At 41.1% G+C, this 27,593-nt stretch overlaps 1 protein-coding gene across 1 annotated transcript in view; it reads right to left on the bottom strand.

Moving 5' to 3' along the window:
- Positions 1-27,593, bottom strand: part of SLC36A4 (solute carrier family 36 member 4) — a 190,529-nt gene that overhangs the window by 147,822 nt on the left and 15,114 nt on the right. Inside the window, exons 2-5 of the mRNA XM_063444950.1 lie at positions 20,168-20,279; positions 13,500-13,590; positions 9,417-9,505; positions 7,059-7,154 (exon numbers count right to left, since the gene is read on the bottom strand). Coding sequence (XP_063301020.1) covers positions 7,059-7,154; positions 9,417-9,505; positions 13,500-13,590; positions 20,168-20,279 — 388 coding nt within the window. The remainder of the gene's footprint in view (positions 1-7,058; positions 7,155-9,416; positions 9,506-13,499; positions 13,591-20,167; positions 20,280-27,593) is intronic.

Below are 27,593 nucleotides of genomic sequence, written 5' to 3'. Positions count from 1 at the left end.
GGTGTGCCTTGAGGAGAGGGTTGATGTGCACTGCCCTATGTAACAATAGGAGTTAACAGTATCACATGGTTTCACCTAAAGAGTACATCACCTATAAAGGCCTAGGTGATCGACACAATGTTTGTGTGGGAAAGAACAAGTAAATGAACATGGTTCACTACAAAGAATAGATACTAATCATAAATAAAGTGTAACTGTTACTATTACCAAAACTAAGTATGTGCAGGTTTTGTGCCAGTGGAGAAGAAGAGCAAACTATATTGGCATTGGCACAATCAGAATGAATGTAGGATACTTAACAGAGTATCCTGGCCAAGGAGGCAGCAGGGGGAGGATGAATTCTTACCAGCAATCTCAGGGTTGTATAACTGGACCAGTGCACTATAATGCATAAACTAAAGCGTGTCTTGTGTATGCAGCCTGGGCATTCACTACACAAGTTTGCTTAGTATATGGTAAGCTCCCCTCAAAATAAACATAAGCAACAATAAAATCAAAGAGAAGAACAAAAAAATAATAATACAATGGAAAGCATGTAATAAAACAAATATGGTCATCACCACCATATGTAGTGTCCAATTGACCCTCTGCTCCGTCTTTCGGTACAAAAGGCACTATGTTGGTAGGATCCCGGGCATGAGTAGTAGCCTGTGTGGTCGTATCAGTGCTTGGTGCTGAGAGTCCTAATGCTGCTAGAAGTGCGGGTCCCCTCTGTCACCAAGGTGAGTTTATGTACAGTCCCGTTTTGATTCACCAAGAGGGATCTGGGTGCCTCAAATCTTTTGTCCACTCCTGAGGAGCGCAACTGGTGTGCCATATGACTAAGGGAATTGAGCCATTGAAGTGTAGCCCTCGAAAAATCTTGATAAAAAGTAAGTTGAGAGTCTTCAAAGGTAAATGGTGTCTTGCCCCTAAGAGCAGACATAATCTGGCCCTTATCCTGAGAGGAAGTGCCACAAAGGATGACATCTCATATGATAAAGGGTGAAGGCTTGGTTGGGCTAGGTAGACCATATGCTCCGTCACTAGTGATCCTCCTGGACACATTTGGAGGTAAAATACATGCCAAGAGTCTCCTTAGGTAGTGTGGCACCTCTTTGGCATATATTGTAGATGATATGCCATGAATTTAATATGACTGCATTTGTAGCGATCTTCTAGAGCAGTCAATTGCACAGTAAATACCTGTTGGGTAGATTGAAGCTGGTGAAGAGTATCTCACATATTAGACATGCCATTTTGAATGTCCTTTATATCTTCTGCTGAAGCTCTCTCTCGATCTGTGATAGTTTGCACATCAGTTTGATCAGTGCTAGGTCTGCCGCCAGCAACATTTGGATATCTTGCAACGAGACCTGTGTTACTTGTTTAGTAGCGGGAGACAATTTTAGGTTAAAATTGCAGATTTGAAGAAATTCTTTAACTGAGCTATAGTCACAACTATGTTAACCTTAAATAACCGCACAACTGGTGGAACCAGGTACACACAAACAGATATGGGGTTTGTCTTTTGTCACTAAAGATAGTTGTCAATGCACACCAGATACTTACTGTAGACAATACGAATTGTATGGTAGGAGAGACTGACAGGTATAAATGATTACATATCTGGTTTATTAAAATAATACAGTGTTTGGACTGGGTGATCTCCTTGTATTTGTTCGGTTTCAGGGTGAGAATGTCTGGGGTTGCATGGATTAAGTACAATGAGGCATCTTCTAGCTAAATCTAATAATACAAAGCAGTGGGGAGTAAGGTCAGATTGAAAAAAATTCTAAAATTCCACTGAGTAACCATGAGGTCCAGGATATTTGTTATTTCATGGGGAGAGGTATTAATCAAGCTTGGTATACAGTAATGGACTTACAGGGAGGAGTGTTGTTTCCAATTTATTTCCATCGAATGTTCCAGTGATTTCAATGCAGGAGGCAGGACATACACATCTTCTCGCCCTGACATCCACACAGAGTTGTGCTCGCTTGGAGTTCCCTCTGATTGTTTCCATTTGTTAGGATGTCAATGTTATGAACTTTTGTACAGTGACGTGTCACTGGCCACTGCTGGTTTTATTTCTTGTTGCTATTTTAACCCTTGGTTATCCTGTGTGCTAACAATATTGTAGACCAGGGTTGGGCAATCTTCGGCCCAAAAGGGACCGTCCCGAAACTACAGGAGCCGTCCCTTCCATCATTTGTAAATACAGGAGAGCATTTCATGAAGTAATTCAGTCAGTGAATAAGACTCAATGTTAAAATGATTGGGATTATAAACATCAGCTGAGTATTGTTGCCATCTTTAATTGGTGACTCCTGACTGGTTAAAACTGGTGAGTGCACTTGTTTGTTGATTTAATAGATGATTTCTTTTTATATATGATATGGTGGGGGAAGCCATCCCCAGGTCTGGTAGCACCGGGATTTCAGTAAGAGTGCCGTATTCCCTTACTTTTTGATACTAGATATATACCTGGCTGGGAAGTCTATGAGACAAGGGTACCTATCTGACAAGTAACTGCACTGATATATACCTCTATTATATCTCCACTCCGTTTATTACTCCACAACCTATGTACTAAAGGGAGAAACATTTTTTCACCAGATACAGCAGCCAGTATAGTGGAATGCAGTCCAAAAATCCAGATGCTTGCTTTATTTTAGAATTTTATTTTAAATTAAAAATAATGCATCACTGACAAGAGTTAATTACAAGTCTCCCTGCACTTTGAATTAAATTCCAGAAATGTCAGAATACCGTGGACAACATAAATAACATACAACATAGTAAAACGCCTATTATGTACATCAGTTATCAGGAAGGGCAGCTGCCTTTCTTCAGGTCTCAATGCACTCAGAGTAATTCACTAAATTAGGAACGTAAGAGAACAGCCAACTTAAATAACTCAATTTAAGCCAACTCAGCATTTCTCTTAGCCTAAAGTTTCTCAGCTTCATGGTTCAGTGAATAACCCAATAATAATGAAACATTTCCACATGAGAAGCTGTATCCTTATTACATTAAAGCTATATTTGATTTGTACCATTTGAGTACTATATATTGACCATTCTTGCTAAAGTTACATTGAACACCTTAAAGTGATACTCAAAGTGCCGAAAGAAATTTAGCCTAAAGGAACACTATAGGCACTACAAGAGATACACGCACAAAAACAGTGACACATACTGACAGACATACAAAGATTCACACATAGTGGGCTTGACCTTCATGGCGGCTGGACGCACTTTGTGTGTGCTCCAAGCCTGATCAACGCTATTGGGGGCCATCAGCTTGCTACATTGCTGCACCACGAGTCCCACTTGTCTCAGGAACTGGCTGGAGCGTTAACTACTCACCCCAACTGTCTGCTAATCTTGAATTGTCCAGGGGCTACGATATGGCATGGTAGGAGTGCCAGATGGGTGAGGTGGCTGCTCTCTCATTCGGTTTACCGCTGCATTCTCACACTGGTCACTCACATTGTGGGACTCTCTTAGGCAGGGCCGGACTGGGAACTAAAAGCAGCCCTGGAAAACAAAATGTTATCCCCCCTCCCCGCCTGTATGTTTACCTCTTGGCTCTTTTTACTCTTACAAAATTGTGCTTTATGTCAAATGTCATACTACTGTTTTACTATGTCTGACAAGTGTCTGATCCTGCTGTTGTGGCATTGCAGGCATATGCTGTATTGTTTTTTTGGCTCAGCAAAAATAAATAATGTAAAAAAAAAAAAAGATTCACACACCAAGATCCACAAGTACCGATACATACACTGACCACACAAACACTGACACACATGCACAGATACATACATTGACAAAAACAAACACTGACACACATGTAGATACATACACTGACACACACAAGCACTGACACACATGCACATATACATACACTGATATACACAAACACTGACACACATGCACTGATACACAGACACAAATGCACAGATACATACACTGCCACACACAAGCACAGATCCACATAAACACATGTACAGATACATACAGGGAGTGCAGAATTATTAGGCAAGTTGTATTTTTGAGGATTAATTTTATTATTGAACAACAACCATGTTCTCAATGAACCCAAAAAACTCATTAATATCAAAGCTGAATATTTTTGGAAGTAGTTTTTGGTTTGTTTTTAGTTATAGCTATTTTAGGGGGATATCTGTGTGTGCAGGTGACTATTACTGTGCATAATTATTAGGCAACTTAACAAAAAACAAATATATACCCATTCAATTATTTATTTTTACCAGTGAAACCAATATAACATCTCAACACTCACAAATATACATTTCTGACATTCAAAAACATAACAAAAACAAATCAGTGACCAATATAGCCACCTTTCTTTGCAAGGACACTCAAACGCCTGCCATCCACGGATTGTGTCAGTGTTTTGATCTGTTCACCATCAACATTGCGTGCAGCAGCAACCACAGCCTCCCAGACACTGTTCAGAGAGGTGTACTGTTTTCCCTCCTTGTAAATCTCACATTTGATGATGGACCACAGGTTCTCAATGGGGTTCAGATCAGGTGAACAAGGAGGCCATGTCATTAGATTTTCTTCTTTTATACCCTTTCTTGCCAGCCACGCTGTGGAGTACTTGGACGCGTGTGATGGAGCATTGTCCTGCATGAAAATAATGTTTTTCTTGAAGGATGCAGACTTCTTCCTGTACCACTGCTTGAAGAAGGTGTCTTCCAGAAACTGGCAGTAGGACTGGGAGTTGAGCTTGACTCCATCCTCAACCCGAAAAGGCCCCACAAGCTCATCTTTGATGATACCAGCCCAAACCAGTACTCCACCTCCACCTTGCTGGCGTCTGAGTCGGACTGGAGCTCTCTGCCCTTTACCAATCCAGCCACGGGCCCATCCATCTGGCCCATCAAGACTCACTCTCATTTCATCAGTCCATAAAACCTTAGAAAAATCAGTCTTGAGATATTTCTTGGCCCAGTCTTGACGTTTCAGCTTGTGTGTCTTGTTCAGTGGTGGTCGTCTTTCAGCCTTTCTTACCTTGGGCATGTCTCTGAGTATTGCACACCTTGTGATTTTGGGCACTCCAGTGATGTTGCAGCTCTGAAATATGGCCAAACTGGTGGCAAGTGGCATCTTGACAGCTGCACGCTTGACTTTTCTCAGTTCATGGGCAGTTATTTTGCGCCTTGGTTTCTCCACACGCTTCTTGCGACCCTGTTGACTATTTTGAATGAAACGCTTGATTGTTCGATGATCACGCTTCAGAAGCTTTGCAATTTTAAGAGTGCTGCATCCCTCTGCAAGATATCTCACTATTATTGACTTTTCTGAGCCTGTCAAGTCCTTCTTTTGACCCATTTTGCCAAAGGAAAGGAAGTTGCCTAATAATTATGCACACCTGATATAGGGTGTTGATGTCATTAGACCACACCCCTTCTCATTACAGAGATGCACATCACCTAATATGCTTAATTGGTAGTAGGCTTTCAAGCCTATACAGCTTGGAGTAAGACAACATGCATAAAGAGGATGATGTGGTCAAAATACTCATTTGCCTAATAATTCTGCACTCCCTGTACACTGACAGACACAAACACAGACACAGATGCATACACTATGCCTTGCTCCTGTCTGCAATTCCTTGTTTGTGTCAGACCATTTCACAACCCAGATCCAAATAGCCCAGTCCCTGGCACACACTGATCTAAGCAGGTATCCCCTGTGCCCTCCTATGAGCCCCCTGCCCTGCTCGCCCACTGCTGTGCCCATGGCACAGTGTGTCTCTGTGTGACTCTATGATTGCCCCTGACATATGGCTCTCTGTCACACACTTCCTAGGCACAGTGATAACTGCCCCCCACTCCTGGCCCTCGCTGGGTGTTTTCCTGTATATACATTGCCAAAGGTACCGCTGCCAGCCCTCTAGATGAGCAGGTGCAGGACAGGTCGCACCCTGTGCTCATGTTGCCTGGACCCCACTCACACTCACCGCGGGTGGCAGCAACCCGCACCTGGATAGCGCTCACAACAGAGCAACGGCCTCCTGTTAGATGGCTTTTACCGGGTAGACAGGGAAAGGGGGCAAGCGATCGCACAGACTCACAGGGTCAGTGGGCACTCAGACAACACTCACAACCAGCCGGCAGGCATCCATAGCCAGTCACACACAGGGAGGACCCGGACACAGACAGTCACAGTAGAGGCATCAGCAAGGGTCACATCGCAGCCAGGCCCCTGGAGTGACGGGCCCGGTTGCAACCCTGCAGCTGGAAACATTTCCGTTCTGCAGGAACAAGAATGTTTTTAATTGCAGGGTTAAATGGCCTCTAGTGGCTGTCATTCTGACAGCCAATAGAGATGATTCTGCCAAAATATTGGAGTCAAATTTCATTATGTCAATCAGATGGACACACAGAGATTGGCGTTGTGTGCTGTTCTGTCGTGCATGCACACTAGCCTCCCAATGCTTTCCTTTGAGAAAGCATGGCATTGGCTGAGATTATGGTACTCTATAATCTATGCCAAAAAGGCGGAGCAGCAAGCCAGAGACCAGTGATGCAAGGAAGAACAGGTAAGTAAACTCCCCTTTTTAACCCTTGGTCACTAAAACTGTGACTGGGGCACTATAGCATTCGCAATAAACATTTGTTTTCCTAACGCTATAGTGTTCCTTTAATGAAGCAGTTTTCGTGTCTCATTACTCATTTCTTAGTTCGTCGTTACATCACATGTTTATGCAGCTCTATCCACACCTCTGTTGGCTGTCACCGTCTCCACAGTCTAATTTTTGCAGCACTGTGTGTTTACTTTAGAAGTTCGTATCTCCTGCTCTATTAACGGAGCTTTAATTCCACAAATAAACCAACTTCTATATTAAGGCAATAACAGAGCAGGACTGTTCTTTTAACCTCAAGGCAAGCCATCTAAAGTTTTCAGGCAGGAACATTAAAATATTTTCTGCATTAAATTGTATTGGTGAAAAAAAAAAATGCATTCTTTGGGCCTTTAAGAGCCCAACAGCATAGTTCTATATTAATAATAATAATACAAAACAAAAAAAAATAAACTTGCCTTCCCAATGAAGGATATCGTTGAAGGCAGGTCAGAGGTCCCACTTCAATAGCAAGGCCAACTGTCGCACTGTATCCTAAATTTGATCTTTTGTATCTAAATTGACAAATGAAAATCATTTTGTGAGTCAGTTACACAATGTTACTATCAGTACAACCTTTAAGTAAAAGACATTTCAGAAAAGCTTGAACATTTTAACAAGAACATCAAAATAAAGCGGATTAAATAACGGTTCATAAACTTTTTCCAACAAAGACTGTGAAATTAGGTCAATGTGTTCAATGAAGGCATGGGAAGTAACACTTTCCTATTTAATGAGCTTCTATTCATCTCTTTTTTTAAGACTTAGATGAAGATCACATCTTATTTTAGGTCAAACTAATATATGAATACAGTTAATTTTGAAGGGTTCTGCTCACTTTTTCCAACTACAGTCCATGCTGTTTTTATTCTCACTGGGGTATTACAAATGAGTAGGATTACGGATTTTACTTTCATTGCACATTCATTTACCTCTCTCCACTAGGAATGACAACATATTTTAAGTTCTTTATGCCAGAACTGCAAACCCAGTAGCAAATAGATGTGTGCCGTTTGAAATAAACATTCTGCACATTTAGCAGCAGGATAAAAGCCATCATTAACTTAGGATTTTATATATCAAACGTTCTGACCCTTATTTATGTCAAGTTATCTTCTTTTGATTTTTGTGTCTAAAACCATTATGAAATGCTCAGAAAGACTAGTTTAGAATTTTCTTGAAAATTAAATGCAGTCAAACCAAATAAAACATTCCTCCACTTGATAAAATGTGACAAAGCCATAGCTCCATCGTACAATTCCCCCAGCCGTCATTTGTGATGGCAGTGGGTGAAAAGGCATTGTCTCGCTCACCATGAGACTATCAATGGGGGCTCCTGTGTTCTCACAGGATCCTCCATAGACATAAGTGGTGGGCTCTCGCACATGCAGTGCACTCCTGGCAGATGAGGCTTCAGGATCTGGAGAGAGAAGATGGTGGCACCCAGAGCAATTAACTTCAGGTAAGTATGAAGTCTCCCTGGAAAGTATCCAGCCATGTAATATCAGAAATAGAGACATTTATTGCAGAAGATACAAGAAACATTGTATATAGGACAATGACACCCTAGTCCCCTGAAAGTAGGCAATTTGGGACCTCACACAATTCTCCCAGAAACTCTTCCACTGTTTAAAAAAAACTCTTCAAAATCCTTTGTTGGAATCGCCATCAGCTGCCTCATCGAATTTGCCTGAATCTCATTGATGGTCTGCAATGTCTTCCTTTTCAAAGGTGATTTTAGTTTTGGGAAAAGCCAGAAGTTGCAGGGCGCCAATCCCTCAACAGATCTCGACCATCTTTGAAGTGTTTGTGACACACTTTTATTTGTGCTGCGTTCATTGCATCATCCCCGAAAGCCTTCTAAATCATTCAAATAGTTTCCGAGTAGGAATGTTCAAGCTTAATGCAAAATTAGATGTAGATTTGATGCTCTACACTTTCCATCATTTTGTATGCAACGGCCACACAGTGCTCACTCAACGGCTTCTAGCACAATGAAGAAGTCATTGTTCACGCATGCGCATTCCAGACCACTCTCCTTGGCTGACAAATTCCATCAATGTTGCGCAAACTGTTCAATATATTAATTAACAGTTGCTGGACTTTTTCCAAACAGACCTCGTATACCTCAATCCGCTGCACCTTATGGCCACCTCGCACCAAGTGGTGATGTCACCATCATTGTTCTTTGCAAAATATGCAAATACCTTGTAGGTGAACAGCAGCTTTAAATTGTGAATGTGTCTCTTTCCTTCCTATAATTGTTTTTAGCTATTTTAATTTTAAACTGTTATCAATAGTTAAAAGTAGCAATTTGAAAGAGAGCTAACATAATGGAAAGAAGAATCATTCTGACGCGTTACAGAAAAGAGGTGCAAGTACATAAAGGAATTTTATACATTATAATATGGTGTATGTGCACAAAACATGCACATTACATGAAGCACAAAACAGGCACATATATGATAACAGTGAACTTGATCATTCCTATACATAATGCATATAATGTCCATACTGGAAAGCGCCCATTTGCACCTAAGATGACTGGCAGTTATTTAATTTGGGTTCACAATTTAACCCAAATCTAAATTCAGCTAAACTGGCAAATTACTAGCCAAATCATAATTACCTGGCTTTCAACATTTAATAGAAAATTAACCTTTACTCAAACTGCAGCCATTTTAATTAAAGGCTCCATTTTAGCCAAACATATAATGTGTATTAACAGCACAAACATTTTTGCATTGTATGATATTATACTTTAAATTTGTACCTACCTTTTACATAAAAAGTGGTTACATTGGACCAGTATGTTCATACAGTGAATGGATACAATTCCAAAAAATAATAGGCTGACAGGTCCAACCTGCATTGAAAAATAATTCAAACTTTAAGTTTATGTGAACACAGACTGGATTAGATGTACATACAGTGAGGGAAAAAAGTATTTGATCCCTTGCTGATTTTGAACATTTGTCCACTGACAAAGAAATGATCAGTCTATCATTTTAATGGTAGGTTTATTTTAACAGTGAGAGACAGTATAACAAAAAAAAATCCAGAAAAACACATGTAAAAAAAGTTATCAATTGATTTGCATGTCAATGAGTGAAATAAGTATTTGTCCCCTTCGACTTGGTACTTGGTGGCAAAACCTTTCTTGCGCACATCTCAGGAGGGAAATTGTCCCACTCCACTTTGCAGATCCTCTCCAAGTCATTAAGGTTTTGAGGCCGACGTTTGGCAACTTGAACAGTCAGCTTCCTCCACAGAATTTCTATGGCATTAAGGTCTGGAGACGGACTAAGCCACTCCAGGACCTTAATGTGCTTCTTCTTGAGCCACTCCTTTGTTGCCTTGGCTGTGTGTTTTGGGTCGTTGTCATGCTGGAATACCCATCCACGACCCATTTTCAATGCCCTGGCTGGGGAAGGGAGGTTCTCACCCAAGATTTGATGGTACATGGCCCGTCTATTGTCCCTTTGATGCGGTGCAGTTGTCCTGTCCCCTTAGCAGAAAAACACCTCCAAAGCATAATGTTTCTACCTCCATGTTTGACGGTGGGGATGGTGTTCTTGGGGTCATAGGCAGCATTCCTCCTCCTACAAACACTGCGAGTTGAGTTGATGCCAAAGAGCTCGATTTTGGTCTCATCTGACCACAACACTTTCACCCAGTTCTCCTCTGAATTATCCAGATGTTCATTGGCAAACTTCAGATGGGCCTGTAGATGTGCTTTCTTGAGCAAGGGGACCAAGCGGGCGCTGCAGGATTTCATGACGTAATGTGTTACCAATTGTTTTCTTGGTGACTATGGTCCCAGCTGCCTTGAGATCTTTAACAAGATCCTCCCGTGTAGTTCTGGGCTGATTCCTCCACAAGATGCATGGAGCACCAGACCAAGAGAGACTTGTCCCTGACATCCATGTACAGCTCTTTGGTCTTGGCCATGGTGGAGAGTTTGGAATCTGATTTATTGCTTCTGTAGATAGGTGTCTTTTGTGCAAGTAACGAGCTGAGATTATAAGCACTCTCTTAAAGGAAATGCTTCCTAATCTCAGCTTGTTACCTGTATAAAAGACACCTAGGAGCCAGAAATCTTGCTGATTGATAGAGGATCAAATACTTATTTTACTCATTTACATGCAAATCAATTTATTACTTTTTTGACATGCGTTTTTCTGGATTTTTTTGTTTGTTATTCTGTCTCTCACTGTTAAAATACACCTTCCGTTAAAATTTTAAACTGATGATTTCTTTGTCAGTGGACAAACGTTCAAAATCACCAGGGGATCAAATACTTTTTCCCCCCACACTATATATCTAGTGCAGGCGTTTTAAATACTAGGTCCCAATCCACTTGTTGGTAACATATATAGAGAAATCTGGAAACTCTTCATGCATAGTGAAAACAAACCTCACAGTGTTTAGATATAATGACCCTCGCCCTATCATCTACACCAAACCTTAGATTTTCTAAGCCGCTGCCCCAGTCTTAATGTACCAGGAAGATGTCACTTTCTAAAGTGTATTTACCCACACTTACATTGAAGACTTCTACACTTAGTCAAATCCCTAGTGCTGGTGTTTCAACAATTGAGATCCATCAAATAGAAGAAATAAAGTATGTACACCGCACATCTACATAAAAAGAAAAACCTCTAAGATCCTGAACGTATTTCATGTGTATATAGACATTTTATCACCCAGTTTAATGGTTGATAAGGCAACTATATAGAAGTGAAACGTGTTCAGGATCCCTCCACGATCTTAGGGGTTTACTTCCCCCCTTTCTATCCCATGCGAAGATATTTTAAGTCTTGTAAGTTTTGTTATCGTTGGCTTATACTCTGGTGGATTTATGTAAAGTCGGCACTATTCCTATTAAAGAATGCTTCCCTTATTTCTTAATGCGTCTACTTGAGTGCAGTGTACATACTTCATTACCCTACACTAGACCAGTTTCCATACGCGTCTTCAGGCCTCAGGATTCCGAATTTTTTTTTTTATGAAATAAGAGTCATCTTCTGAGCCCGGGGCTTGATATAGTTCGTTCACGGAATGTTAATCAGAGGAGAGCAGTGAGAAATGTGGCTGCAATGGTACAGATCGTTGGTTATTTAACAATGGCTTTGCAATAACACTGAATGAAGGACCCTAGATATTACTTTATTGCCCGACACCCTTGTTCACTGATGCTACTGATTGAGATACAATCAAGGATAAAATTATCTCTGCCATTGCAAGCATAGATCTCACCGCTGTCACTAGCTACTTTGGTCTAATATTTACAATTCCCCTGTCAATCAGTTTAGTGAATAACCTTTTTAACGTTCTATTCTTTCCTCCCATCCAAACCCCCCCCCCCAAAAAAAAACTATTGGCTGGTGCAACGCTTTACATATTTCTCACTGAGAAATCCTGGAGAGAAAATCATGTATAAAGCTTAATCCAAGTACTTTTGTAAGAATGTGAAATGTGTCTTTTTTTTGTAATAGACTGCAGGAGGCATTACAAACACAGAGATGTGTACTAATAAGGCCGAACATGATAAAATAATCTTCCAACTAGCAGCATAACGTGTTACTGTTTACATTTTCTCTGCTTATTGTCACGAGAAAGCTTTGTGGAGAAATGGCGTGGCCTGTCAATACTCCATTAGCAGAAAACACGTGGATGTTTTAATACTAAATTGTTATATGTTCAGAAAATGTATTTTGATCCTGTTGAGAGCAGTGCGATCAATCCAGAGGAAGCACCTATGGATAAAATGTAGTTCACTGTAGGGTTGAAGTTCTTCAACAGGAAGAATGAAGCAACAATCACCAAGACCAAGAACAGTGTGTTATTGTAGAAAATGGAGAAGGTTGTGGCCTCATAATCAGCAACTTCATTTTTCTTCCATAAAATCCTTTCATCTTTCTCCTTACAAGACATTTTTCTGTTGTCTGCTTCTGAGAGTAGTACAGAGCTACTGTCACCTGTACACCATGGGTTCACAGTTTTAAATGCCAGAGCTGAGTACAACATATTGAAAAGTTAAACACAATCTTCACTTCATGTCCAGCGGAGGGCGATTCTCACGTAAGTGCTTGTGTAGATGTTTACATATCTAATCTTCCTTATTTACAATTCAAATACTGTCTGTGGAGCTCGAGGCAGGCAAACAGAGCTGATGGATACTGGTAAATAAAAAGGCAGACTGGCAAAATAGAAAACAACAAACCTAAAAGCTTTACGTCCACGTTTGGGTGTCATTCGTCATTATATTCTAACTTGTGAACGATTCCATCAAAAAAGGAGAACGATAATAATGTAACTGCATCTAATTATTTTTAGCTACACAGAATCGTTACATAACTTTGCCACAAACCTATATGTATAGAGATGTGCATGGCAAAAGGTTTCTAAACAACATTATACTAAATAAAACTACAATAAAACATCAGGTTAACCAACCGGCAGCCCTGCATCTGCAGATGAACTACAGTTCTCATAAAGCTGAATCGGTAGGAAACTACGACTAGTGGGATTCAGACGTGGACCCCGCTCTTACTGTGCATAGAGTGATATCACCTACACCTGAAGACCAAATAAGGCAAAAACTGAAAAACATTAGGCTCTTGTCCATTCTGAGTATGTCTGTCACATTCTAGCATAATCCCCCACTCCTCCAAGTTACATTTTAGCCACACAGACTGATGTTGAACTTATTCCAGAGCAGACAGCGTTGACCATGTAAGCCAAAGTTTTGTTGATTAAAAAGCTGACAATCTATTTGTTGACTAATCTGGTTCTAGAACATGGTGAAAGGCTACGTATCGGCAATGTCTGTATAATGTGTTAAAATGTGAACATACCAAAATGCCGGCATTTTTCATAGCAAGTGGAAGCCCCAGTAGTCCAGTGCCTATGTTTCCTTTCAAAAGGTGAATAAGTGTTTGTAGAAACCTGAAAACAAGTAAAAGTGTTAATAAAAACTGAACAAAAGAGCAAAGGGATAAGAACTCCGCAGGTCCTCTTCCCAGAAATCCCAAACACTTTTGATTTTGTTAATTCTACACTTCTGATTATATCCAATTAAAGATCCCATCATCAGAACGTATTTTACACTTATTAAGGGTGCAAGCATTGGCTCACTACAATATAATTGACCTCCTGTGGCTCGACATGTGCAGGGATAACATGAGTTTTAGTGTATCACCTGACTATAACGAGCATATACCTTAAAGGACCACTCTAGGCACCCAGACGACTTCAGCTTAATGAAGTGGTCTGGGTGCCAGGTACCTCTAGGATTAACCCTTTTTTTTATAAACATAGCAGTTTCAGAGAAACTGCTATGTTTATAATGAGGGTTAATCCAGCCTCCAAATCCTCTAGTGGCTGTCTCATTGACAGCCGCTAGAGGCGCTTGCATGCTTCTCACTGTGAAAATCACAGTGAGAGCACGCAAGCGTCCATAGGAAAGCATTGTAAATGCTTTCCTATGCGACCGGCTGAATGCGAGCGCGGCTCCTGCCGCGCATGCGCATTCAGCCGATGACGTCGCGATCAAGATGGAGAGGAGGAGGAAAGCTCCCCGCCCGGCGCTGGAAAAAGAGGTAAGTTTAACCCCTTCCTCTCTCCAGAGCCTGGCGGGAGGGGGTCCCTGAGGGTGGGGGCACCCTCAGGGTACTCTAGTGCCAGGAAAACGAGTATGTTTTCCTGGCACTAGAGTGGTCCTTTAATCACGGAAAATGCAATCCCAACCAGTCTACTATACTCGCTACATGTACGAACAAAATTGTGGAATCTTTTGATCAGAATGAAGATGTTTCATGTTTCGACCTACATCTACATCTTATTTTGTTAAACGTTGAATATTTCAAACAAAATGTAATGTTTCACAAATACCAAAAGTGCTCTGTGCAGTAAGGGGCGTCTGCAGTAAGGTTTATCAGAAAAGACTACTAATAGCTGCTACTATACCACTCAGTTCACATTGTTTTTTAAATGTAATGTTTGTAGGCCTTTTGCGAACACTGTCCTAACCATAATGTTTGAGATTGTATGCCTGTACCTCAAATAAAAAATGGAAATGTTTAAGAATTTGCTTTAAGGCAGTACATTCAATATTAAAATTATTTCATTCTGGCCAAGTTTTTATAAACGTAGAAAAGAGGTAATCCAGGCGTGGACCCCGCTCTCACTGTGCCTTGAGCGACATCAGCTACACCTCGCTGCTGAGGACAAAGATGGCAAAAATGAAAAAACTATTATCCAGGGTGCTGTATCTCTAGTGCAGAGGGATTTTTATGGCATTTTAGCAACAGAGTTTGTTAAACCCTACAAGACAAGGGGTTATAAATGTCCCTTTATTTTTAACATTTCTTACATAACCATGTTGTTTCATCTTATAATAGTGCTAGCAATTCATTTATCATGAAAGGAAAAATGTTATATGGTGTTCATCTAACATTTATATATATTATCAATTCAACTCTAGCAAATTGCAACACTTCCACGTATCTCCAAAGAACCAAAAATATACGTATCAATGTATGGTTTTGACAGTTTCTAACAGTTAAAAATATTGTATTTTTGCGATGCTTCGAAAGCATTCAAATCACTTGCACTGAACCATTTATATTCTTTTGCATACTTTTCACATTTAGATATGCCTCCTTCAAGGACAAAAAGGTATCAAAGGAGCCTTGTCAGATAAATGACCCTTAATTTGCATCAGGAGATTAGATAAAATGGGATTATCAAACAACTTTCACATTAACACTTCATGTAAAATATGGCATGGCATATTGAAAAAAGGCAGACTATATTTAGCAAGGGTAATTAATTTGAGTAATGGCAATTTCTAACGTATTGAACATTATCTATGATGATTTGCCCATACATAGGGTCATTGTAATGTATATCACAAGAAAGTCACAGACTTCTCGACGAGCTCTGAAGGTCACACTGTAGCCTGTTTTAGAATTATATGCAATTGAGCAAGGACGGTCAACCAACAACTTTTAATGACCCAAGGAAAATTAATCTTGGATGCTGTGCAACTGCTCGAGGAAGAGTAGACCGCTATCCCAGTGATGAGAGTGTAGCCAATCAAATACCAGCAATAAAACAGAACTTTATCAAACAAAAATGCAGCTTTCGCACAGATGAGACCTGGGGTAGCTTAAATTATTAATTTGGATTTGTAAAATATACAGAGCAATATGTCCACAAATATATTGCATCATATAGGACAATAGTATGTCCCTTTAAAAAGAGACAATCTAGTACTATGAATCATGAATCTGACATAAAAGTATCAAAAATGTACTCTCTTGGGAAAATGAACCATAGTTGAATGACATCAATAATAAAAGATAGAGATGACTTTTGTCATCAGTGAGGGAAACTAGAGAGAGAGAGACTGCCTGGGGAATAACTCCACAGGCATTTAGGGAGTCCGTACTTTAACATTAATAATTTCAAATACATCAGCTAAGGATGGATATGGCTCCTTTTATACTACATACTAATAATATATTACTAATTACATGTAATCTTTAGCTTAATTTGCCAGTATACAGTAGAAGGATGTAGAAAAGAGCCCAATCAAAGCTTGTTATTCCAGTACATATAATACACCAAATAAATGCTGAAAAATGTGGGAAGCCCCAAGGTTCCATGTTTTGCTTAAATTAAAGTGTACACGTTTTCTTGATCTGCATCAACATTCTTCTATAGAATAATGACGCATTGGACTTTATTATACTCGGGTTATAATGCTTATTTCCTATAATTATGGGTGGATCTAGGAGTTAACCACACCAAACGCACCTGAATTAATTTTTCATATATTACTCTCACAAGGTCATTTTGATTGTGCGCATTCCTATGTCAATCTTGTTCCAAATACATACTAAGCAGGGTATGTCCCAATAGCACAAGAAGACTTATCAAGTGAGTCATAAGGGCACTTGTTAAAGCAAAGCTTGATTCTTTTTGTAATTTCACTGCATAGAGACAACATTTTTTTTTTTTTATATGTATTCAATTTTTTTAACTTTTCCCCTCATGTTCCATTGGATTCTACTCGAGGGAAAACAAATAATTGTTCGGAATGTGTTTATAGCCACTGTCACTGAACAATGAGCAGCTCCTCTAGTTTTATTGGCCAACGTGTTCTTTTCACTCACTGATGGAGTTAAATGCTAATGCAGATCTCATTTTACTTCTAAGAAATACAAAAAATACAGATAATTCTCGAAGGTTCACTCACATCAGTGAAAGAGTTTCTTGTTATCTTATAAAATCAAAAGATGTAGCTATTTGCGCTAAATAAACTACGTGAAATGTCACTGGAAGGTGGTAAAATTTCTTCGCTATTAAATTAGTTGCAGCACAGTCAATAACAAATTACTGCGAAGTGGCAAAAAGCTGTAATAATGGATAAAGGTTTTTTTTTGTTTTCTCCAGAACTCTAAAATATATTTCACTCAAAATAAGCATATAACCCATTCGTCATAAATGTTAAACGAATTCCTTTAGAAGTTAAATACATCAATGTGTAAAACTTGCCAGTGTTTAATTAATGTTATCAGCCACTTGACATATGGCAATGGATTCTCTCTGGAAAACAAGTCTTACGGTCATTGTTTCCTAGAAAGTGTGACGTATTGTGTGAAGTTCTGTCGTTTCATTTATTATTATTGCATACTTTATGGTTTAAGAACAAAAAGTTATTTATTCGTTAAAGTGTTACGCCAAGCACCATGACCTGTTCAGTGATTTGAAGTGGTAACTGTGTCTGGAGTGTGTATCTGCAGTGTTTCGCTACTGAAACGCTGCACGTAAAGAATGTAACCCCTCTGCTGTCTGAGGTATAGCTCCACCTCTAGTAACATCAATTGAGCATCATTAGCCAGCCCGTAATTCTCTGTATATTGCTCATTTGAGACAGTCTGCACAACATGCTGGCAACAGACATCCAGTGGCAGAACAGTCACCCACACTGCGCTGACATTGTCCTCCCTCTAAATCCCCTGGCTGCTAGATGGAGTGATTCCTGTCCTTATGTGTTTTATACTGACTGTAAGCTCGGTTAAGCAGGGTTCTCTTCAACCCATCGTTCCTGTAAGTTTTCTTGTGATTGTCCTATTCATAGTTAAATCCCCACTCTCATAATATTGTAAAGCGCTATGGAATCTGTTGACGCTAGATAAATAGCAATAATAATAATAATAATAAGGCTCTGGACCACTGGTATGGGGGAGCAGGGGGGATTAGGATAGGAAGGGTTACCATTTAGTGAATAAAAACATTTGATTTCAGTACAATTGGGTCAAAATGAATGCCAGTCAAGCTCCTCCACTGAGTAGAGAAAATCCAAGTAGCAAGAAAGGTGTGAACAGACAACAGCTCAATTAGCCTGCCCTTCGGTGGGTCCCCGCTCAGATCTCAAGCTGGTTTTAGCTCATCTTGTGCCATTACAGAGACAACATATCTAAAGCATATCAAACTGGTCCCACCCGTATGGGCAGTCCAGATCCGAAATGCCAGCAAGTTCCCTCTGCACGAGAGATACACCAACCCCAGATGATCGTTTCAACCTTGTAAGGTATCATTAGTGAGGTATAGCCAATATCCCCTTAGGCACCGTGAGCAAGGGGTCCACATATGGATTGCACCTTTAAACTTAAGGAGAGAAAAATAGGTAGCAAGAGAGGTAAGAACGGGCAACAGCTCAGTTAGCCTGCCCTTCGGTGGGTCCCTGCTCAGATCTCAAGCTGGTTTTAGCTCATCTAGTGCCATTACAAAGAGAACATATCTGAAGCATATCCGACTGGTCCCACCCGTACAGGCAGTCCAGATCCAAAATGCCAGCAAGTTCCCTCCGCACGAGAGATGCACCAACCCCAGATGATCGTTTCAACCTTGTAAGGTATCATCAGTGAGGTATAGCCATTATCCCTCTAGGCACCGTGAGCAAGGGGTCCACGTCTGGATTGCCCTTTAAACTTAAGGAGAGAAAAACAAGCAGCAAGAGAGGTGAGAATGGACAACAGCTCCCTTGCTACTTGTTTTTTCTCTCCTCCACTGAGTAGTTTTTAAAGAAAATGGTCATAATTGTTTATTATCATTGAATATAAAAGGTTGCATGCAAGATAAGTTCTGTGGGCATGATTGGAATGCATTTTCATAACCCCTTTTTAGTGAATCCCCTGTCTTACCCATTGCACTGTGGGAGCAGCCATCATTAAGTCCTCTTTTGTCAGATAATGCCTGAGATGCTAGGCACTTGTACTTGTGTACATGCACTAACTCTCAAATACCAGTATCTGGTTGAATAAGTGGTGCTTCTGACCAAAAAGGATTTAAAGATGGCCATCCCCAATAAAATTGGGTAAGCCAGGAGATGGTAAACCGTGTTATATACTTATACATAATAATGAAAATGCTGACAGTTTTAATTTAAATTCATATAGAAGGTTTATTGATGAAATAATGAATTTCAGTCAACTGAGAATCCAACTGCAAAATGTATTCCAGAATAATAATTTTATAAATGAAATGCATAACCCTCTCCTTGTAGAGTTACATTGTTCAGTTGCATTCTATCTCTCATGCTCATTCTTTGAACCTTCCATCTTACTCTTCACAAATATCTAACCTGTACTTGCTATGGTTTTCTGACCACTTTCACACGTTACAATTGCATTAAAGCTGTATTCCTGGCACTACCGCTCCCCCTGCATCCCCCCTTCATCGCGCCCCTCCCTCCCTGGTAAATAGAGGATTAGAAAACTATTTATTTACCTTATCCCAGCGCCAATGTCCCTCGGTGCTGGGCATTTGCACCGCCCCCTGCTCCATCCCGCAACGAGCAGGTTCAAATGCCGTGCTAATTGAATCAATGCCTTCCTACAGGGAAAAGTCTGATACTGGAGGTCCTCATGCAGAGCGTGAGGATGTCCAGCGTCAGACACCGGACCCAAGATCCATTTCAATCCAGGAAGCCCACTAGTGGCTGTCTGGTTGTAATCCACTGAGGGCAGATTTAGAGCTGCAATGTAAGCACTATGTGCAAAGGGGACAGTGCACCCAGACCACTTTAATTAGCTGAAGTGGTCTGGGTGCCTACAGTGTCCCTTTAAAGACTGAATAAGAATGTAGCTTGGCGGTTCCAGAATTCCAGAAGTCATCCTGCTGGTTAAGTACTAAGGCCAAGGTTGGATGTCCCCTGTTAGAATGACAATTTTAAAGTCCTACAGAATGGAAAGATCAAATAGAGTACTTGAGAATGCTTAATTGAAAATCAGGAGAGGAAAAGTGCAATGAAAAACAGCAAGATCTAATATTATGAGAATATATTGTCAGGTATCACTGAGGATCTACTCTAATGCTAATTCTTCTAAAGTTCAGACCTAGTATGATAGAACATAGTTAAGGTTTAGTATCCAAGTGGCTGAAAAAAATAGGATAAAAGATGTTCTCAAAACCACGTTATAGGTACAAATTGTATTCTCTACAATCAACTTACGTCAAGCCATCATCATTGCTGGAGTCATATTTTCTCTGAAACATATTGTCCTCTTCAGAGTTTTCATCAGAATTCCTTTCATCTCCAATCAGAGGTTTCATTACTTCCATATCTACAGAACAATCAAAGTGTCATTTCATTTATTAAAATTATTATTAGGACAAACTATTTGTGAAGAATAAAAAATCATTGACACGTAATTTGTAGATTATGTTTATTACACAAAATAATGAATCACATTTTTTTAGGAGAAGTAATAGATAATAAGAAACATAACTAATGTTCCCCAGAAATGCAGGTACCACCAGTAAAATTGGACGTGTTCCCCTATATATTGCCCAAGCAGTAGTAAAGCTGACACATAAGGTAGTACAAATATTGGAAGTGATCTAAGAATATTGGGGGTTTCTTGAGCAACACATAAAGGGTTGCATAATATTAATCTATGCTAAGTTCTACGGCAAGATAAATAAATGAAAATTCTCTTTTGTCAGTTCTACTCCAGGAAACAAATTGAAAATATACGTGAAAATAAGTGAGGTTTTATTAAGTTGCATTCTCATCAACAATAACAATGGCATAACTGGGTAATTGCAATATTGATCAATGAAACGTGAATTTACAGACAGCTCCAAAACTTAGAGAAACTACAATTGTTTACATTGTGTTAAGACTGTCTCTAGTGGCTGTCTTTTAAGCGTTCTCACGCACTGCATGAAGATGTCCAGCGTCTTCAAAATCCCCATAGGAAAATATTGAGTAAAAAAAGAGGGTTTTTTCATTCATTGCCAAGCGAGGGGAGCAGAGGGACACTATAGTGTTAGGAATACAAACCTGTATTCCTAACACAATAGGGATCCTTTAAACATTACAGTGGGCAAGTGTAGTATGTGTGTTTGTGTAGATTTCAATAACTACTTGTGAAATTCGGCATGTCTGGAGCGTGCAAACATAAGGGGCAACTTTCTTAAATAATCACAGGTGAAATGTTCTTATCGCAATTGGCTAATCGCAAATCTACCGGCTGCTAGTCTGAAAAAATGGCTCTTTTTAAGAAAATAAGCCTTCAATATGTTTTTGCCATCCTTTCACACTGAATTTTCTCAACTATGTTCCTCTGTTACATCCTCTGACGATCATACTCTTTATTTAGTTAACAGGAGAAAGTTTAAATTCAATGATATCCTGAAATGCAAATACGTATTCTACCTTGAGGTAATGAGGAAACACAGGCAGACAGATTTTGCAAGAACACAGGGAAAGGTTTTTGAATTATCCTTCTAATGCAAAATAGACACAGGCACAATCTTTGGACACAGGTGTTTTTTTTTCAAGAGATATTTAATAAACCCTTGGTTTATGAACATGACGTTTAATTTTATTAAGACACGGAAGCTCCTATTATGCTGCACTTTTTCTTTATTTCCCTTAGTAGCAAAGAAAAATAACATTAAGTCCGTATAAAAATAAACCAGTAAATAACGTGAGAGGTATATCTTCCTAGCAACAGGAACAGCCAATCAGCATCCTCTTTATAGCATAATAGGCAGTGTCCAGCATAGACATAGAATACCTAGACGCCGCATTCTGTGCTGAGCGGCGAGAAATGCGGCAGCCATCTTGGACCGGTCGCCGCTCTACTGAAGCAATTGAAGAACATTTGGAAAGCCCATCTCACTAAAGGTAAGTGAAGGACTTGGGGCACTTATAGCCCTTAATGCCTCTACCCCTTAGTACCCCTACCCCTAGTCATTAATGCCCCTACCCCTTAGTACCCCTACCCCTAGTCCTCTATGCCCCTACCCCTAATCCTTAATACCCTTACACAGCACACATAGTCCTTAATACCCCTACCCCAGCACAGGGGTATTAACACCATAGGGATAGAGGTATTAAGGATTCGGGGTAGGGGTATTAACACTGTGTGTGAGGGGGTATTAAGGATTAGGGGTAGGGGCATTAATGACATGGGATGGGGGTAGGGGTATTAAGGGGTAAGGGCATTAAGGGCTATAAGTGCCCCCAAGTCCTTCACTTACCTTTAGTGAGATGGGCTTTCCAAATGTTCTTCAATTGCTTCAGTAGAGCGGCGACCGGTCCAAGATGGCAGCCGCATTTCTCGCCGCTCAGCACAGAATGCCATAGACGTGCGGCGTCTAGGTATTCTATGTCTATGGTGTCCAGTATACTACTTCCTCTTTCTTTGCTGCTGGGTCCGACGGTTCTGAACTGTGGGATCTTTTACCTTTATTCATATTATTACTGTGGTTAATATAGTTATTATAGTTATTAAATTTTAAATTATAATATTTTCTTAGATTTATTTACTTAATTTGCTTCAGTTATATGCTTTATTGTATATTCTTTAATAATTTTTTTCCCCTCTGACCTCCCTGCCCCAAGATTACCATCAATTGGGGCTCAGGGGCGTCTTTGAGGATCTTTATCCCCTGCACGGTGCGATCGCGCTGTTTTTTCCCTTCGTATATCTGTTGGGCCGCTGCTCTGCCCACAACTGTCTGAAATCTAAGCTGTGGTTTAGTTATAGTGGCGGCCGGACAGCTCCTGTGTTTTCCTACTACAATTTCTATTTTTTTCACTATTGTGAGTACTTTCATTCCCTTACCCTGTTTATTTCTTTATTTATTTTTTACTTGAGGGTTACTCAACCCTTTCCTTTAGGTATTATTTTACTTTATTCATTCCCTTAGGCTTGTCTGTATATTTATGATGCAGTCTGACAGGATCTTTCAGTGCCTTCTGGGTCTACAGTAAACATGCAGATTACTTTAGAAGCATCTCCAGGTATCTCTGGAGATGAGGCTGATTGTTTCTGCTGATTTTACTGCTCCTGCTGATATGCAAGCTTTAATTGACACTTCCATGTCAAAATCAATGACGAAGGCCCTGGTGTCAGTGATGGGGTTTATGTCTGATTCACTTTAACAGACATTTGCCCAGGCACAGAGATCGCCTCAGCCGACTAAGCTCAGTGATATTGAGAAGTATTTTCCAGAGTCCTATATGAAGGAGTCAGAGGATCTTTCTGATTCTGATTATGAAATTACTGATGGAGAGGATGCTAATCCCGCACAGGATACACGTCCTATTAAACCTACCAAGACTGAGGTAGATCATGCAGTCTCAGGGAACACCAATAGGATCTTGGACCCTCAAGATGAACCCCTATTTGAACCAGACTACCAATGTCACCCAGTGGTCTCCTCAGACCACGTAGCCAAGTATATTGCATCCAGAGTACCCAAGCCTTTCGATAAGGCAAAGTGAAATAAATTGCAGGCTGAATGCCCATGCTGAACAGTCCGTTATGACGCATGTAAAACACTATCAGTCGGTCCTAAGATCATTCAATTCCTGAGTACGACAGGATGCAAGCCTACTAAAGGTTAAGATTTTGCATTGCAAAACTGTCAGGATAAAATCCTGGACATTTGGGCCCAGCAGCCAAGATCTTTGAAACAGTAGAGGATGATCTAGAATTAGATCGCGCCACCTTAAGTGGTTGTATCCAGAGAGTGATCTGTTAAGTTGGCAACGCCAACACTGCAGTTGCCACAGAACGCCGCAAATCGATCTTGCCCAAGATTGAGCTCAAACATGTAACTATGGCTCAGGAAAACTTGGGAAAAACTTTGTAAAAGACTTGGGCTCCTTTGTCCACACATTGACTGCTCTAGATTAAGCGCAATCCAAGACGCGCAAGCTATTTAACCCTAGAGTTTTTGCTGGGGCCAGAAAAGCCAGGAGCCATCTGTCCGGCAGTAAAACAGAAGTTCTTTTAGACAGAACCAAGGCTCTTATACTGGCCGAGCCAATGTCTTTGAACAATGTACTATACCAACTTTCTTCCCACAACGTGGTAGACCTTGGATTGTTAGTGGCCCAAAAGGTGCTTCTTCAGGATGAAGACCTTATGGTAAGTCTCCACAATCTCCATTCTTCCCTACCAATAGTGGGGGGCAGGCTCACACATTTTTACCATGTATGGTCCCTCATTTCATCATATGTTTGGGTTCTTCATACTGTGAAAGGGTATGGCATATATTTCCTTTCTTTACCTGTTCAATGTTCCGCATCGAGGAAAAAAGTTGTTTTCCAACAAGACACAGACCTTGTCTCCGAGGAAATAAAAGAACTAATGCGCAAACAAGCCATCGTAGAGATTCCGGTCCACACCCTGGGTTACATGAGCAAACTTTTCTTGCTTCCCAAAAAAGGCAAAGGTGTCCGTCCATTGATAGATTTGAGACAGCTGAACGGTTATGAGGCATATCAGCACTTCCAAGGTGAAAGGAGTGCATTGCTTAAGTGATCTTCTCCAACCAGAAGATTGGATAGCAAAATTAGATCTGCAGGATGCATATCTCACAGTGCCGATCGTAGTACAACATCGTCATTCCATCAAGATCAATAACTTCCTGCAGTTCACATGGCAGGGCAGGAAATCTAGGTTTAGGTGCCTTCCATTCGGACTGTCTTTGGCTCCATGGTGCTTCACCAAGCTCATGAAACCTATGGTCGCCTTGCTATGAAATCGGAGAGTACATCTTATAATATATTTAGATGGCATTTTCATTCAGGCTCAGTCTATTCAATTAATCCGAACCCACCTTGCATGGACTTTGACTCTGTTAGAGAACCTAGGCTTCCTGATCAATTAGGAGAAATCCATTATCGTTCCCACACAATGAATCAAATCTTTTGGTTATATTGGGTTATTGTAGATACTACCCTTCAAACTCTACACCTTCCGGTGGCAAAATTAGCCAATATCAAGAAGGAGATAGGCGAACACTAGCAAACCTTCCAACTCTCTCTCAAAAAATTGTTGAGAATGATAGGCCTTCTAGCGAAATCTATACAGGCCATTTTTCCAGGTCCTCCTGCTATCGAGCTCTACAAGGATAACAAGCTTCATCTTAAGGGCAGCGCATCATACATGGTAACTCTGGACTCAGAAGCGAAGGATGAACTCCAATGGTGGGTTCTTCATATGGAAGCTTGGAATGAACGAGCCATATTCTTTACAGCTTCAGATTTGATAAATCGAATCCGACGCAAATTTGCACCATTGGGGCGCTCAATGCGAAAATATTTCCATCAGGGGCACATGATCAAATCTGGAATCAACACCCCACATCAATTGTTTGAAACATCTGGCAGGTTGCTTTGCAGTCTGCAGTTTCTCCCCAACTCAAGCCCAGTGCGCTATCCTTCTGAAGATGGATCATGTGTCAGCTGCTCCGCTACATCAATAACCTGGAGACACAAAATACAAAATTCTGACCTATATGGCTCGCGATTTCTGGCAATTTTGCCTGATGCACGCCATTTCAGTCACGGCAGAATACATTCAAGATCTCTCCAACACTACGGGGGACTGGTATTCACGCCACCTCAGAGACTGTCACTTGGATTCCACGGTCTTCCAAGACATCTGGAACCTATGGGGTTTATTGGAAATAGACCTTTAAGCTTCTCTTTTGACTGCTCAATTTCCCCGTTTTTTTCAGTTGGAGATCCGACAGCACTGGCTACGAATGCTTTCTCCCATGATTGGTCTTCAAGAAATTATGCTTTTCCGCCCTTTGCACTGATTCCCTGTTGCCTTTTCTATCTACATCGTTCTGACCACATGGAGTCCGCAGAGTTGAAGATTACCGTTGCAGCCTTGACCCAGCAAGTTTCCCAGCTCACCCAGGCTTTGCAGGGCTTACAGCAGGAGCTGGCTTCCCTTAAAGGGAGAGTAACCTATGACTCTGGACTCTCTGAACTGCTGGTTGCTCTACCCAGATACATTTTCTGGGATCCGGTCTAAGTATGATACCTTCAAAGTCGATTGCGAGGTCCTGTTCTCCCTGAGACCACTTACCTATGCCACGGACGTCATTAAAGTGAGGACAGCGATTACCTTGTTGTCGGGCACCTTAAGATTAAGATTTGGGCCCACCAGTTGTTACTCGCCAAAAGCCCAGTCCTGGATTCCTGGGAGTCCTTTATTCGGTCCCTGGGTTTACAATGCAACAGGACACAAAAGTCCTATGTACATAGATCACCTCCTGTTGCTTCACATATATTGCAACCAGGACTGGAGATGGACTACACTACTCCTTTCACTCGGACTGGTGTTACAGCTAACCCTACCGCTCCCAAGTCTCCCAAAGCGCCTGAAACATCGTATACATCTGGCAGGGAGGCCGAGGAACCCATGGAGATTAGACTGTTTACGTTCCGTCAGTCATCTCAAGAAAGGGCAAGAAGGAGGGCACATGGACTGTGTTATTATTGTGGGGAGAGGGGACATTTAATATCATTTTGTCCCATTCGTCCATCTAGGCCTCAGGTTCTCTGTCTGGGTACTACTCTGGCATATCCTATGAGACCTGTCTGCCAACATGCTTCCTGTCCTTGCTTGACCACTCTGACCAATCCTCAGCCTTCTACAGTCGTTGCACCGGAGCTCGTGCAGGAATCTGTTACTAAAAAACCTGAGATCTCTATTTCTACTAAAGATTCTGCTTCTAAGAAGGCGAGCACCACAACCACTAGAAGTCCTGTCGAGGAAGACCCCCCTTCTGGCTGTACCTATGCCTCTAACGGGACTCTAGTCCGGAGGGAGGACTTGCAAGTATTTAAAAAGGCCCTACAAGCCATGACCTCCGCTCCTGCTAGTACCACCAAATCCAAGAAGTCCAAAAAGTAACCTTCTGGGCCGTATATCACTTTCCTCTTCTCGCCTAACGCCGTCTTTGAAGGGAGGGTGATGTCAGGGTCACCAGCATGCTATGCGCTAATTATGGGTTTTTGGGTCTGGCTGGGTTTGAACCTGGGTCTCCTGCATGCGAGTCAGGCACCTTGTCCTTTACTCCGCGCATCTCTAGTTCCTTTTGTGTGGTTCCTGAGTTCATGCAGTCTGAATCTCTAGTCCTGGACATTTGCACACCTGTTCCTGGTTCCCTGATGATTGGCTGAGACTCCCTATTTAAACCCGCAAGGCTGTTTCTCGTCAGATCGTGTTTCCTGTTCCTGTTTGGTTTCACTGCTATTCATCTGACTCCTGGTTTTGATCCCCTGCTCGTCTACCATTTTCGCCTGATTGCCGCCTGTCCTGTCTTCTGATTCTGTTCCTGACTACTCTTCTGGATATCTCTTGTCTGTACTGGGTTCCATGAAGCACTGGTTATTTCAGCCCCAGTGCACTGTGTCACAGCCTTGGGGATTTCTGTCGAGTCCCCTTGGCCTGTGTCGAATTGCAAAGGGTGCCGGACTCCCACTCCAGGTAAGATCCCTGACACATGGCTCCTCTATCGCTGTCCCAACCATGGTTCTCTCCTCTTCAGGAAATGGCTATCGACCTTCCACGTCTACTTCCTCCTCTCGAGTGTCTTCTTCAGGATTCGGATGG

Source organism: Pelobates fuscus, chromosome 1 (genome assembly GCF_036172605.1).
Source record: "Pelobates fuscus isolate aPelFus1 chromosome 1, aPelFus1.pri, whole genome shotgun sequence".
Taxonomy (NCBI): Eukaryota; Metazoa; Chordata; class Amphibia; order Anura; family Pelobatidae; genus Pelobates; species Pelobates fuscus.
The sequence above is the reverse complement of the archived record's forward strand: the minus strand, read 5'-3'. Positions and strand labels throughout refer to the sequence as shown.